This window comes from Gallus gallus, chromosome 18, assembly GCF_016699485.2.
Source record: "Gallus gallus isolate bGalGal1 chromosome 18, bGalGal1.mat.broiler.GRCg7b, whole genome shotgun sequence".
NCBI classification, from domain to species: domain Eukaryota; kingdom Metazoa; phylum Chordata; class Aves; order Galliformes; family Phasianidae; genus Gallus; species Gallus gallus.
The window spans coordinates 10,068,011-10,083,278 of NC_052549.1; the positions used below are offsets into that span (position 1 = coordinate 10,068,011).

The 15,268-nt window shown below is 44.0% G+C and overlaps 1 protein-coding gene across 5 annotated transcripts in view; it reads right to left on the bottom strand.

The window, feature by feature from the left end:
* RPTOR (regulatory associated protein of MTOR complex 1) overlaps positions 1-15,268 on the bottom strand; it is a 119,413-nt gene that overhangs the window by 90,640 nt on the left and 13,505 nt on the right. For all 5 annotated transcript variants that reach the window (XM_015295613.4, XM_426232.8, XM_015295612.4 and 2 more), the window contains exon 4: positions 1,318-1,476. In XM_015295613.4, the coding sequence (XP_015151099.1) occupies positions 1,318-1,476 (159 nt within the window). The remainder of the gene's footprint in view (positions 1-1,317; positions 1,477-15,268) is intronic.

Sequence of the window (15,268 nt, forward strand, 5' to 3'; positions counted from 1 at the left end):
CAAAAACTACCAAGTTTCACTGTTGCTTGTCAACATTTGTGACGATTAAGGTTCTTTTCCTTCAGTCCATAAGATACATAAAAGACCTCAGCTCTTCATCACCGGAGGAGCCCACACCACATTCCCCAGCTGAAACAGCAGGCAAACTGGCAAACACCCAGTAAGCTCTTAATAAAGCATTTGGCACAGCACACAAGTTCATTGAGCAGTAATTTCCTCTTCTTCCATGTGTAACACATTCTGCTCAGCATCCTTACTGGCTTATTTATTACCCACTGGCTGTTAAGTAAGAAGAAGGTCACTCCTATTTGTTCTTAAACACCAAATTCAGCTTGAAAATAATCATTTAGGATGGTGGTCAGAATACTAATCGAGCCTCCAGTAGAGATGCACCAGAATAAAGTGATGCCCTTTTGCACTTTCTCCCCTGCCTTTCTCTCCTTGCTCTTTCAAGCTATTATTGAATGCTCATTCAATTACAAAAATAATACATGAGAAGTATGAGAAAAGAAGTTCAGTATGTTCCTGAAATAAAATAGGAGCGAATTCCTGCAAGCTGTGTCAGCTGGATGCACTCCCCCGCGACCAGCAGTACCTCACACATTCCCAAGACTCCCTTCTAAATCAGTTACCTTTAATAGAACACTAAATAGCTTTACTATCACATTTATACCACACCTGGCATCACCAGAAAAGGTGTTGCATGGGATCTACATAGCTGTACAAATCATGGCTAAACAGGAGTGGCAAGTCTCTACAAAAATAAGAGATATATATAATATTGTAGAGGTTCCTTAGTACTCTCTGATCTGGAATCAGAGCTAATTGTACGATTTATTGTCCTCCTGCATCAACCTCATGCAATTCGAACAATGGTTATTCAGTTAGTTGAGATTTCATAGAATCACTGAGGTTGGAAAAGATCTCTAAGTTTCCCAAGTCCAGCCCCAACTCATTCCACCCTACCCACTGACCACGTCCCTCAGTGCCACCGCTCCACGGCTCTGAACACCTCCAGGGACAGTGACACCCCCGCCCCCCTGGGCAGCCACAATGCTTGGCCACTCCTGGGAATAAATTGCTCCTAGTATCCAACCTGGACGTGAAGCTAACTTCATGCTAAGAACACGACCACCACAGCAGTGATGCATGGCAGCAAAGCCATGGCACAAACTTCAAAAACATGGAGAAGGCAGACGCTGTCAGCACAGAACCAAACACCTGTAGGCACAGTTACATCTCAGTCACTCTGACAGAACATCATGAGCATTTACATAGCCATGAAGGAGATTCAGCTGTTTTAGCACTGCTTCTCACCTTGTTGAAGACCCAGATCTCCCCATTCACCGTCGGCCTGGGCACACCATGCCCATTGTAGTGGAACAGCACCCGCTCCTCCTTGGCATTACGCCGCAGGGATGTGCACAGCTTCTTCACCTCATCCACCGTTGGATCCAGGCTCTGCTTGTACCTGGCCTGTGGACATACAGGGTCATTGCTCATAAGTGTTAAAAATAAAAAAAATCCAGTTAAGATGCAGGCAGCTATTTAAGACAGAAGCATTTCTATACATCGGTACATTGGAAAAAGATGACACAATGTTTAGTGGACATCTATATAAACAAAGTACCCCTTTACTTGATGTATGGGAATACACGCTGACAGAAGAACCCACACATGAACCCGATATTCCCACGGGGTGAGAAGAGGGCAAAGCAACCAAGAGCCCTCAGCTTGCTTTTGGAAGCACCTGGGCTCACTATCACAGCCCTGGGGATGGGCACTGTGTTATCGTTCCTAACCACCTAACTCAATAAGCTTGTGATTCATACCACATCTCTACGTCTGGGGAAAAAAAAATGTTAAAAGAACCCAATACTTCACAACATTTTTGCTCAACTAAGTTCAAGATGTCTATGTAGCAAGCTAGTTTGTCGTACTCAAAAGTGCATTTTCTTGAAGCAAGGCCAAATAATAACAGCAAGTCTTCCAACTGTCCTTTGAAAGATAAAAGCCTGCATCTCTCTCTCTTCTTCAGACTTCCAGAGAGACTGAGAATCCAGAATCACAATGGATTAAAAAATTCTGATGTACTGAAATAAAGAACCACCAAGTCTAAGAGTAGGACAATTATACACATACATCTACAAAATCCGCTGCTGAAAGCCTGCTTATAAGTCAAGGTCTCAGAAGTTAATGCTTTTTAACCTTTCTTCTACAGCATGCAAGGATAAGAAAGTCTTAAAATATCATAGTAAAAGGCACGAAGCACTTTATTTAATATAAAGATGTTTTGCTTATCTATGCAGCTTGAAAAATAGATATCAATGCTGCTCAATTAATATGCAGTACCTCAAGCCAGTGGGCAGGATGGATAGAATGAGTGGTATCATTTGCATGATTACAGCCAGGAAAGCAAAGCAAGCAAATGGAAAAAAAAATGTTGAGAAAGAGCTGGTGATCTGACACACTCATCATCCTGGGAACTTCCACACTAAGTAAAGGTAAGAGGCTGTATTAATCTCAGCACAGTCGCCCCATCATGTCTTCCTCTCTCCTTTCAGCGTTGTTATCAAGGTGCTGATGTGCAAAAACGTGCACCTTAAATCACGTTCTGCCTGCTGGCACCTTCACCAGGCACTATAACCAGAGGGGCTGGTAATTTGTCAGCTCCCCTTTTTGAAGGGGAACATGCTCATTGCAACACTCCTCACGCCCTGCTAGCATAAATATTAAATACAGTTCGCAATTAATGGAAGTGAATTCATACCCTAAAACTAAAGGCTGTAGATCGAAAGACCCCAACTTGTAAACACATAATTTACACACTGAGAAACACAGGGCGGAGGAGAATGAAAAGGAGAGGAGGGAGCCTGTAAATAAGCAGACAATCACCTACCTGTCAGCTCAGGACTTCCCAGCATCAGTTTATTACACATCACTCAGGTGCACGATACAACAAATGGACATCCGAGTAACGAAGTAGACCTGGTGATCTCTCTTTTTACTTTTACTTTAAGACTTTTCAAGGCCTTTTTCAATGGAATGAAATAAACACCAGGAGAGGAAGTGCTGTAATTACAAGTCCAGCATTTGTTGATCTGATGGGGCTGGGGATGCCAGTTGTGGGGTGGAGGAGCAGCTATTTCATTCAATGCCCTCTGGGATAGCACTATTCCCAGTAACTGCTGAAATCAACCTAAGGTTGAATACAAGCCAACAAATATTCTGCTGTGCCACCACACACTTTGCCTACTTAGTGCTGTGTTAAAAGTAATGCAGCCATGCCCATTCCTAGACAGACTGAGCTCTACTGCCAGGAGTCCTGCTCTTTCCTTCAAGAAGGAAAGCTTTCAAATTCAGAAGGGGAAGGTGGGAGAACAGTGACCAAAGAAGCATTCATCAGCCCTGGAGAGCTCCCATTCGCAACCACAGTCATCTGTAGCACAACAGGCAGAAGTGCTTTTTCCCTACAACACAGAGATAGGTACAGATAGCTATAGATATTATGACAAAACAGGCTAGATAGCAAACTTGAAGGAGAAACTACAGTTTGCATGAAAAAGACAAAAAAAATCCTATTTTTTCCCTGCAATGCTTTTAATCTTTTGTTCAGCAGAGGCTTTATAGATGTTTGCAGATTAAGGACAGCAGGACACTTTCCTATGGGAAATGAAAGACTGTGCATCATGCTAAAGACATTCACATAACGCCACTAAGCAAGGACAACACGTTACTGCACAGCACTTCTAATTGAAAGATGTCACTATCATTAATTAATGAGTTTGGGATAGTAAAAACTTGAGAATGTCTTATAGAGCCATCAATATCAATGAATAAATAATAGCTGACTCTAGATCATTAAAACACAGAACTTTGTTTTGACTACAACGCTGCATCTGTGAGTGATGAAAGTGAGTCATCCTGTCACCCCTCCCCACCACTGCCCCACCATTTTCAGGGGGATGCCGACCTTTCAGAGGATAAGTAAAACACTGCTGTGTTCCCTGACCAGCAGGGGGGAACAGGAACCCCCCCGGGATGAGTCTGACTGGAGAGGGAAAACCAATTCACCAACTTCCATCCCACTGGGAGATGTCAGTTGTTATTGGCTGCATAAAGTCATTCCCACGGTTCTATGGATTTTGTGCCTAAATGAATGGCTCTGCCTCGGAGCCGCTTCCTAATGACAGGTTTTCCTTTTACTTTGAATGGGATGAAAACAACTCAGATGACCTGTGTTAAAGGCTTTGTGTGGCAGCTGCCCCCAAACCTCAGCAAGCGCTGCGCTTCCCACGATGCAACAAACATTTTGTCCCAGCACGGCCTGATCCTTCCTTATGCTGATTTGTAATAATCTTTCCCACTTCGTTCCTCAGAGCAGCTGTACTGCTCAAGGTGAACCGCTGCAGAAGGGGACGCCGTGGGATGCTGTGCTCTGCTGCACTGTGACTTGGAAACTGGGGTTCAAATCGGATCCAAATGCAGGAGATGCATTAAACCCGAGACTTTGCCACATGCACAGACAGCCTACTTAGCATGATTTAATTAAAAGGAATCAAAGCAATCTAATTATTGCAAGAGAATGTTTTTGGAACAATGCCCAACTTTGAGAAACAGAACTATGAAAGGCTTTCGAAGGAAATAAGTTACCAAGGAACAAGAGCAATGGGGGCAGCAGCTGGAGGGAGGAAGGCCATTCCCTCTCATCCTGTTGCTGTTACTTGGGAGCAGAGGCCAACCCCCACCACGCCACAATGCCCTGCCAAGGAGCTGCAGCAGGGAGCTCTCCCCTGAGCCTCCTCTTCTCCAGACTGAGCCATCCCAGCTCCCTCAGCCGCTCACCATGAGACTCGTGCTCCAGACCTTCTCTGGACACGCTCCAGCACCTCAAAGTTCATCTTGTAATGAGGGCTCCAAACAGAAGAGGGAACAAAGCAGCAGGTCCTGAAGTGACAAGGAAACTGCTGCAGCACTGCTGTGCCAGGTTCCATCCTCCTGCCCCCGTGAGCTGAGCACCAGCACGCACACAGAGGAACGGCCCTGCAGGTTGGACCCAGCAGCAGCTTCAGGCAGAGGACAGATCAGCAGCTCCAGCCCAGGGACTGAAAAAGCACCTGAGATGGCTGAAGGCCTGCTAATGACAAACACCACAAACAGAGGATTTGCTTTTCCGTAAAGTGATAAAAGTAGAATTGAATTAATCCAGATTGCATGCTTTATAGGGCAGCTGTCAGCTTGATGCAACACGTCCTCCGAGTGGCTGGAACAAACTCTGGCTTAGCCATAAAGCAGGTTGGTGTCTGTCAGGCAGCTCACGGCCAGATCATTCCGTGGCAGTTATGCCTCACAGCAAAGCAGCACAATTGACGTCTTTTAAAAACATTCATTTTTTTAGCACACTGGAAGCATTTCAAACAATGCAAAAAGATTGGCGCTGGTCTTCCCCAAAACATAACTACTACTAAGAGTGGTGTTACAGGTTTTTTTTGATTGGTTTAGTATAATTAAAAAAGGCATTTTGAATAACATTGCCATTTAGAAAATGGAAAGGGTCAGCAACGAGAATGTGCCTGTTTACATGGCAATGAATTAAGGTGAAAATATCAGAGATTACTCAAACCCACAGCACAACTACATCTCCCCGCTTGTGCTTCTGGGCTGATTTTTGTGCTTGCACAAAAGCTCTGCCAACCTGCACTTCCATTCCATTACAAAAGCAAAGTCCAGAGACAAGGAGCATCTCCTCTTTTGTTGTTTTTTTTTTTTTTAACCACTTAAGACCTATTCATCATGAAGACAATCTCAATATATGTGCACCATGCCAGCTAATGAATTCAAAATATCCTCATCTGTGTCCTAGTGCTTCTATCCTGTATTTCTATTAGAGAACAAGAAAGGAGCAGCAGTGCACACTTGCTGTGTTTAGGCACAATTCTCAGCATTGAATACAACGATACACAAGAAACTGAAAAACCAAGCCCTATGTGCCATGCCAAGTGCTGGCAGTTCTGTAAGCCTTAAGATACAGAGTTTGTAAAGGCTGATTATACCATATACACATATACAGTACAATTATGAGTGCCTGAAAAACTTAATATAACAAGTGATAAACAAAGGCTCTTGATAAATACTGTTCTTGCCCTGCAACAGTAGAATCAAACAGCTAAAGATACAAAAAAATTGAAATCAGTTCTTTTTAATTCACTGGCCAGTATATTAAAGTCTGATTTTGAACGATGGTGTACAAAAAAGCAATTGTAAGCTTTCAGCACTGCTTTAGACATCAGCTTTAGGGTATGAATACTGCAGCGTGGTAACCAGCACATCCATAACACAGGACAACAAAGTGGCTCAAGAGAACCACCCCAGAAAAGGCAAGGTGAGCCCAAATCTGCAATAGCACAGGGCTTTTACAGCAATGGGTGGGGAACATTTTGTTACCGTCAGCCTTTCTAAAGGCTTATTAAAAGATTTGCATGAAAAAGTGTTCATAAGGACAGCATACCTTTTCAGCAGATAAGCCTGAAGAAAAACCACTCTCTGTGCCACGGACAGAAATAGAGCTAATAACTGCTATGTATATCCACGTCACGTGTGCTCCACATGCCCGCGGCGTGGACCTGCCGGCCAGGTGGCAGCCCCAGCTCACTGCTGGGCACAGCACAGGATCTGCAGAGAAGTCTCTGTACAAAGACTTGCTTAAGAGCAGACAGGAGGGTGAGAAGCACTTCTTGTCTCCAGGAGTGAGGTCCCTGAGACATTGCAAGGGATCTCTTTGGCACCATCCAACACTGACACTGCATCCCAATGCACTGCGCTCAGCCACAACACCAAGCATCCCCACCACCCCCAAGGAACCCACCTCAAGTCCCCTTCCCCAGGGGGCTTCTTTCCCAACTTCTCTCCAAGCACACTAACAAGCAGCTCATGCTCCTAACAACTTGCACTACTAGTTGTTTTCCATTCATTAATTTCCTTAAAATTAACTTCATTACTATGGGCTCTGTGATCTCTTAATTTCAGTGCTCGTTCTTCTCCCTGACAGCACGTTGGCCTCCTTCCAGGTCTTCTGATGTTGGAGCTGCTTTAGTGAGAAGCGACATCCTTCATTCCTAGAGAAAGTACTTCACTCTTTGGTTACTTCAAAACTGTGATTAACATCCCAGTCCTGTGATTTACAGCCATTTAATTTTAATACTTACTAAAACACATTTTTCCTTATATCAAAGAAAGATTTAGGATCCTGAAATTACACAGGCTTTGGAAACACATCAAAAAAGTAGACAAGCTGTGAAGTGTACAAAAATACTCTTATTTTTGCACCAACAAAATAAACAATCTACATGGAAAATAATTCCTTCACGAGAAGGAGAACCAAGGGGAGCAATGCCCTGACTTTGTTGCTCTTTTCTGGATTTCAGCAGCAAAACCTGAGCAAGGCATAAACCCCATAGGGCCGCCCCCAGCCTGTCCCGAGCCCAGGAAGGCTGCAGTTTCAGCAAGCGTGCCTCAAACTGTTAGGCAAACTGCCCCGGCCATGAAAAACGTCTGATTATCAGTTACCAACAGTGAAGAAGTACTTCTGCTTATGGATGCTTCAGTTTACGATCTAAACCAAGCACAAGAAAGGCTCTTGGAAGTTGTAGGCAAGTCCTCTGTAGGCATCCGGCTGCGTTTCAAAAACCCATCTCATCTCCTACATGATAATATATTCACAAGCAGCCAAGATTTAAACAGCTTAATTTGCTGGATGTCCAGGACAAAATGCATTACTAGAGCTAAGCTGGGAGGGTGGAACATTTATTCACCTGACTGTAGTCAGCAGTGCAGTGACTTTACCTTTCCTCTGCAGAGTCTGTGACCTTGCTTTTAAGTCCAATGTGAAATGAATTCTTAAGTACCCAATCCTCACTGTGTGGATTCGGTACTCAACAATACTTCCCAAAAAATACCTTTGAGCGGTCTGTTAAGCAGAACCGATGTTGACAGGGAAGACAAAAGCCAGGAGTACTAACCTCAAACATCTGCTGCAGCAGATCTGGGAGACAGGTGTGCTCCTCAGCAACCACAGCATGCTGTGTGCTAAAGGGCTGTTCCAGGACAAACCAAAATTTCACCCATCAGCCCACACTGTGTTGTAAGGAGACCTCCCTACCTATTCAAAATAAGCATTCCAAGGTGGCTATGTACATACTTGTGCATTTATAAACAACAAGAATGGGTAAAAGAACTTCATTGCTTCCCAATGCCAGATTCCTTTCCTCAGTCTGATGGTAGTTTGATGGCTCTGACAGGTCACATCACAAAATACGCTAACAGGATTTTAAGTACAGACCAGGACACATCTTTAAAACCGACTTAGTCAACGCAGCTCCTCAGCAACAGTGTCATTTTAGTACTATTCCTTCTTTATAACATCTATTTTAAGAGCTCTTTAAAGTTTCAGGCTCTGTGTCTTCGTGTTAAATACAAATGGAGAGCTCAAGCAGGACCCAGCTGCGGCTGCAGGACCACAGCCTGATGGGGAAGCAAAGCCTCAGCCTGCTGGCTCCATATTCTGGCCCACGTGCACGTCCTCAGCAGGACACACTACTTAACCTAGCATGATACCAGGATAGGAGTTGATATCCATGCTAAATAATTACCTAGATATTTCAAGTCTTCCTCTGATTAAAGAAAACAATCGCTTCACAAAGTGGCATTCGGATTAAGGAACATCTTAATGGGTCAGGAGAGGGGAAAAAAACAAACATTCAGAGGTCTACGCTTTTAAGTTAGTAAGAGTGAAATTATAGCACTTCAGGCTTTTCCCATTCTGCCTTAGATATGTAAGCAGGAAGACAAATGCAAACTGCTTTCTCTTAACTCCAGTTTGCACAGAGCTCTGCTGTCTGTGCAGAACACAGCTGAAGCTGCCCAGCAAAGTGCCATTCACGTGCCCAAGTTTGCAGAGGTGAATCCTTGCCCCGTGGCACTGCGTGGGGAAGGAGCAGTGCCATGGCCCTGCAGGATGCTCCTCCCCACCAAACACAAAGACAAGGTATTTTTAAATAGGTCACACGGAGGCTGGGTGGTAATTACAGAAAAACGTTAATCAGATTTGAGCAGGCAGAGCTGCTTATCTCTGTCAAGAAGCCTTTCTAATATCAGGTCTTTCTTTACATCTTGCGAGAAACAGACATTAAGAGTACAATGGTCATATGGAAGCACTCCAGCACACAAAAATCTTGCTTTTTCTGCCATTTCTGGCCTCACTTTGGTGAGGAAATACAAAACAAAACAGAGAGGAAGCAGACAGCATCAGGATGGATCTTACTGTCAGAAGACCATGGAAAGTAAGACAAGAAAAAGCAGTCACTGAGCTCTTGTGTTCAAATAGAGGATCTCAAAACTAAGAGGAGCTCAGGTGCTGGAGCTCAGGTTCCTCAGTGGAGGAAAAGCAGGTCAGAGGCAGCTCTCCCTCACAGAGCACACCTGAGGCAGGGATCAGCATCTAGCAGCTGCCTGAGCAGTTAAATGACTCCAAAATCTGCTAATTTCAGAGAGCTAAAGACAGTCACAGTAGTGCATCACTCTGATGATAAAATGCAAGGAGTTGGTTTGCTTGCAAGTTAACAGTCCCTTTCATTATGATTCAAACTTACCTTTTAAGACTTAGAGCACAGGGGAAGCCACTGCCCAACTCCTCCCCTCAATGTCACTGCTGCCCGCAGTGCTTGCAGCTTTCAGCAAGACCCAGAGGATTTTCCCACTTAACTTGATTTTGCAAGTTTGTTGACTTAGCTCCAGAATGCCAGATCACTGCTGATCTGCAGTGCATTAACAGTTCAGATCCCAAAACAGCTTAATGAGACTGCTTTGTCTTTACAGCTTCAGAACAAGCATCTTCACATCAGCCCATACCTGTACCTACTGTTTCCACCTTGGACCTCTCTCTTTCCCCCCCATAAGAACAGTACAGCGGAAGGAGCCTTCAAAGACCACCTAGCCCAACTGCCTGACCTCTCCAGCATCTCTGCTTACTAGGATGTGCCCCAGTCATCTCCACATTTACAAGACACAGGAAGGTGCCATTTGCTATCAATTATGCTCCCAATTTCTTTTTTTTTCTGGCTGAACTACTTGTTCTTCTCTGATACTTCACAAAAACAGCATAGGGCTAACATCAAACTCACTGTGATAACACGACAGTTTCTCAGATGGAACAAGAACAGGAATAATTGCTTTTGGCACTTATATTTGTTGACCCCCCTTCTTGGAGGAACTTTTTTTTCCCCAGAAGAAAAAAAGCCAGTTTGTGCTGAAGACAGTTGATCTTTAACAAGACAGCAAAGGATTGATACAGCAAAGTTCTGCAGGGCCTGAAATAGCTGCCAAATGCAAGAGGCTGCTGGGAAACAAAAACAGCAAACGTAGTCCTCATAGGAAAACCGAGTTTTGTTAAACAAGGTCACAACATTGTTGGGTTTTTCCCTTTTTTTCCTCTAAGAACACGTTCCTACATCTCCAGGGTAAGGAGACCAGGAACACATTTCTCCTACTTTCCCTTTTGCAACTCTGTAATATTTCTTCCGCGGGAGCAATTAGTATTTGTTGTTGTTTTAAAAGAAAAATCCGACAGAAATAAAGGAAAAGGATGACTCACAGAGAGACCAATAATTAGGTCATGTGTCCAATTAGTTTTCCTGCTTAACTAGTTACTCTTTAGGAAATGCTCAACCTTTGATGTGCAGCAGGCAACTTAGCAATTAATTAGGCAGAAGGAAGCAATGCAAGGAATGAAACCTCAGAAACCGTATCAAAGCCCAAAGATATATGAGGGAAACAACAGCATCAACAGCAGAAAACACACACAAGAAGGTTGAGGCTTAAAATGATCATCTCTCTTGGCTGCACTTCCTTTGAAATTAAGACAAACCTGTTGGGAAGCAGAATAGAAGGGATAAGGAAGAAGCTTTGTTTGATCAGGAAAGTCACTGTTCCCTTGAAGATGTGCCACCAAAAAGAGATACCATTTCTCTGCATTGTATGAGATATTTCCTCTGAGACCATCACTCATTGGTGGATGCAAGCTGCAAGAGGGAACACACACCACGTGATATTAGATTGAGGGGAAAAAAAAGAGAAAAAATTATTTGAGAACCTGCATAACTGAGCACAACTGGACATAAATACTGCCAAGAGTCTCAAACCAACATGAACAACATGGGGAAAAAAAAAGGTATATAGCCACAGTTTTTATAGCCACAGCTTAACTAACATTTCTATTATTGCTACACTAAACAGGGAAAGGTGTGCCTACTGGCAATGAGTAACGACTTTCTCAGTTCCCTTAGGGCAGTACTCTCCTACCACTCCAACACAGGATTGCTGCAGAAGCTCCTCCTCTATCGCATCACCTCTTTGAACTGAGTGAGGAAAGGTACAACCACATAAATTAAATGGAATGAAAACATTAAAACATTCCTAGATCTGCCAGACTAAGCAGTTCAGATATGTTGCTGTCTGCCCAATAAGTGACTCTAATACAAGCAGCACAATGTTGATAAGAGAACCGCATAAGGAACAGAAGGAAATGTGCTGTGTGACAGCGCCCATACCAATCATTTACACTGCCCCAGTGACTAGGGATGCTACGGATGCATCTCAGATTCTCAGATCTCAACATCTGCTTTTCAGCCACTCTACTCCCTCCCTCCTAGAAACAATTCCTAGAAGCATTTCTAGTCTTGCCTTTCTGATCTCTCTAGTCCTTCCCTTAGGAGGGATTTTCTTTTCTGCTTCACTCCAGTGAGTTCCATTCAGGTGGAGCTATAAGGAAATACTAACAAGAATGCCTTTCGACAATTAAAATACAGCACTAGTGAAGATGATTGTCTTTGCAAAAAAGAGGAAATAGAAAGAAGAAAAATAGAGACAAGAATGTAGCACCTGAATCAGAAAAATCAATACTGTAATTGACAGACTCTTCCTTTGTTTTATTTAGGCAAGTGGTCGGGAGAATAAAAAGAATTATTTGGGATGCAATGTTTCAAGCTCTTTGGCTTTGCTGGTGCTGCTTGTCACCAGGGGAAGTAGAGAAGTCCCAGAGCTGCTGGCCTGAAAGGACAGGAAGGTGAGTGGGGAACAGATGCTGCACAGACAACAAATAACAGATCTCACTGTGTTACATCTCTGAGAGGTACAAACCTGTCACACTCCATTAAGTGACTTATCAGAGGAAGTCAAAATCCTGAATTCCACAAAGACTTGACCTTCAGCTTGAAATAGAGGTTCCCACACAAAAGCAAGGTCCCAGCAGAACCAGCCAGCTGGATCTCAGAGCAGCTCGGAGGGCTCCGTGCCCCAGCACCTTCACTGGCTCACCTGCACATCTCCCAGGGCCCAGCACCAAAGCCTGGCTCCACAGAGCCTTCCTCCACAGCACAGCTCCCGTGTGCTGCTGTAGTGCCATTAAAAGGAAATTAAGCCTTAGCAAAGCACACCTATGGGAGTCACAACCATCTGCTCCTGGGCTGCCTCACCACTAGCTGAGCAGAGACCCCCGCGTGGCAAAAACCCTCAGGAAAAGAAAGGTTTTACAAAAATGTAAAATGCTGATTTTAAATGGGGCAAGCCCTGTGCCTCCAGTGTTAATGCACCTCACAAGCAATGCAGGAAGGTAAGCGTCTCTGAGATAGCTTTCTTACAGGAAACTCACAAACTCGTCTTGTTGGTTTTTTTTGACCTGCCAGTGGTAGAACTGGGAAAGTTTCTATCAGATGCAAAAAACATCTGCTATAGGAGGGTGACTGGAATTCATTTGGACTAGCAGAAATCACAAGTGTCAAATTATAAGCTGTGATGAAAGAAAGGCAACATTACCTGGGCAGTTTTGAAATAAAGAAAGCGGTCAGAAGCCATGGCTGACAAAAAAAAAGCTGTAATTTCATGCAAATTTAATGAGCATATTCTGCAGACTACTTTATACCAGATCCTGCATTATGCAAACTGTGCATCATTCAACCTACAGTTCTGCCTTGGGCTACACAGCCCCATTCTCATGTGAAGGTGAATACGCAGGAATGGAAACGAAGGAAACTCACTTCTGTGGAAGGCCAGAAGCCAAGAAATGAGACATCCATTACAAGGAGGGGAAAAAAAAAACAAAAAACAATGTCTGGCACCTAAGAATGAAGCCAGAAATCACAGGTCAACCTCATATTTGACAAGGGGCAATTGGTGCTTTCATATAGAAGCACTGCAGCCTGGCTCTGAGAGCTGCAGCCTAGAGAACACACAAAAGCACACTCCCTCCAACTGCTGCTCAGGAACCAGCACAGCGTGCTGTGCAGGGCAGCAGCAGAGTGCTGAACTGCACCCTCCTCCTCTCCATCCTCTGTACAATATTACAGCACAGAACTCGAGTTCTGCAAGTGCTGATAAATGGATTTGAACCGGGACTTATGCAACAGTCACTTCTGCAGGTGAAGATCCACGCTAGCTGCTCATCCCCACAAAGCATCTGACTGCAGCAGCACTCTGGATTCAGTTTGTTTTTTCTATTTGCAAACAAACATTGTTGACTTTTAACTAAGGAAAGTTCCTTCCTCTTGAATGGTGTAACTTGCAATGTTGCCAAAATTAAAGCCGTAAACAAACAAAGTGGAAAACACTCATTTCTCACTGCCAGTACTAGCAAACCATTCCTGCAAGTCATTCGCTACTACACTGCACCTGACACAGGCAGCATTCTGCTAAGGGTAATAGAAGAAAACCAGAAGCAGAGAAGTACCATTCCAGTATGATCAATTTCTTATCTAAACACTGAGCACATGAATCTCCAAAAGAAACTTCACAAGTACTCTATTGCAGGCAATTAAAGTGACACAATGCATTATCTCAGCTAAGGGCTCTCCTTTATCACGGCACTCTCCTGATGCTGCAGGCCCCAACCTGTAGTGCAGGTCCCAAAACCGGTGCCCTGGTTCTGCCCAGCTCCTCCAGCCTCCCCTAACCCAGCAGGCTGCAGACTCCCCCAAGCACAGCCATCACAAGGATGCTTTCCCAGACCTGCACTATGGGGTCCCAGCTCTTCACTTTCACCGCCTTTTCCTCCTTTCATTCTCAGCTGCTTAAGCAACCCCCTTTATCCCCTGTAATTGAGCCTGCTTTCCAGATTACCCTCACGTTTAACCCCTTCAGCGCCCAGCAGAAGTCAAAACCCCTGGCATGTGGTAATACAGGAGAAGGGCTGTCTATTTTCCTTTCCACTCGTTCACTGGCACCTGAATCATCTCTGCACTGAATTGCGAGAGCTCTCACTTGTTCAGAAAAATTTTGTAGAGATGAATTCTTTGCTGTGTGTCTGCACCTTTGTCATCTGCTACTTCCTTCCCCCGTTCAAGTCTTCATTTGAGAATTGCAGGGAGATGACTGCACATTGTTTAACTGCAGTATTTTGCAGATGAAAGAATGCCTGAAGTGTTTTTTTCCTCCTGCAGCACACAAATTTATGTAGCTACACAACAATAAAGCAAAGTCTTAAATTTAATCAGCAGAAATACTTCAAGCCATGGCAAGCTGATAAATTATTTAGAAAGGGGCTCGATAAGACCTGAAGGGAAATAGGCATCAGCTGTGCAGCCTGGGAGCTCCCAGAAACAAAGACTTTTCATCCTTGTCCCTTTTAAGGCTTTTCCACCTAAACTATTTGTATGTAACAAGTACGGGCATTTATTCGAACAACATCTTGCAGTTACAAGCAGACAAGGGCTGCGCCGGTAGCGACGTAAGAGGACTTCTCACACAACATCTATTATAGGAACAGTCCTGGAAGGACTGACATGATCCATTTACCAGCAGTTAGCACTACTCATGCATTCACAGTAAGATATCAATGATAGGCACTTCCTGGCATAAGGACCCGCAGTAACAAACCAGTAACACGCCTAGTTTTCCCAGAATTGTCTTCCTTCCATCAATTCTTCTGCCATTCCAAAACACTGAGAAATAGACAAAACTAGCTGTATTAGTATTTATATGAAAGGTCTAGGAAATTCAATAATGTTCCTATTGTTTTATTGCAGATGGCACATCAACTTCTCTTTATTACTGCAGAAAACTCAAGAGCCCTGTAGAGTGCAATAAAACGGTACGTGTTTAGCTTTGCAATGTTTCAAAGGGCTGTGATTTACTCTTAGGAAGCAGGCACCTTGCACACAAACATCCGAGCTGGGTAATTGCCTCGTGTTTTGTGTAAACTCTACAGGGCAGCGTGAGCTCA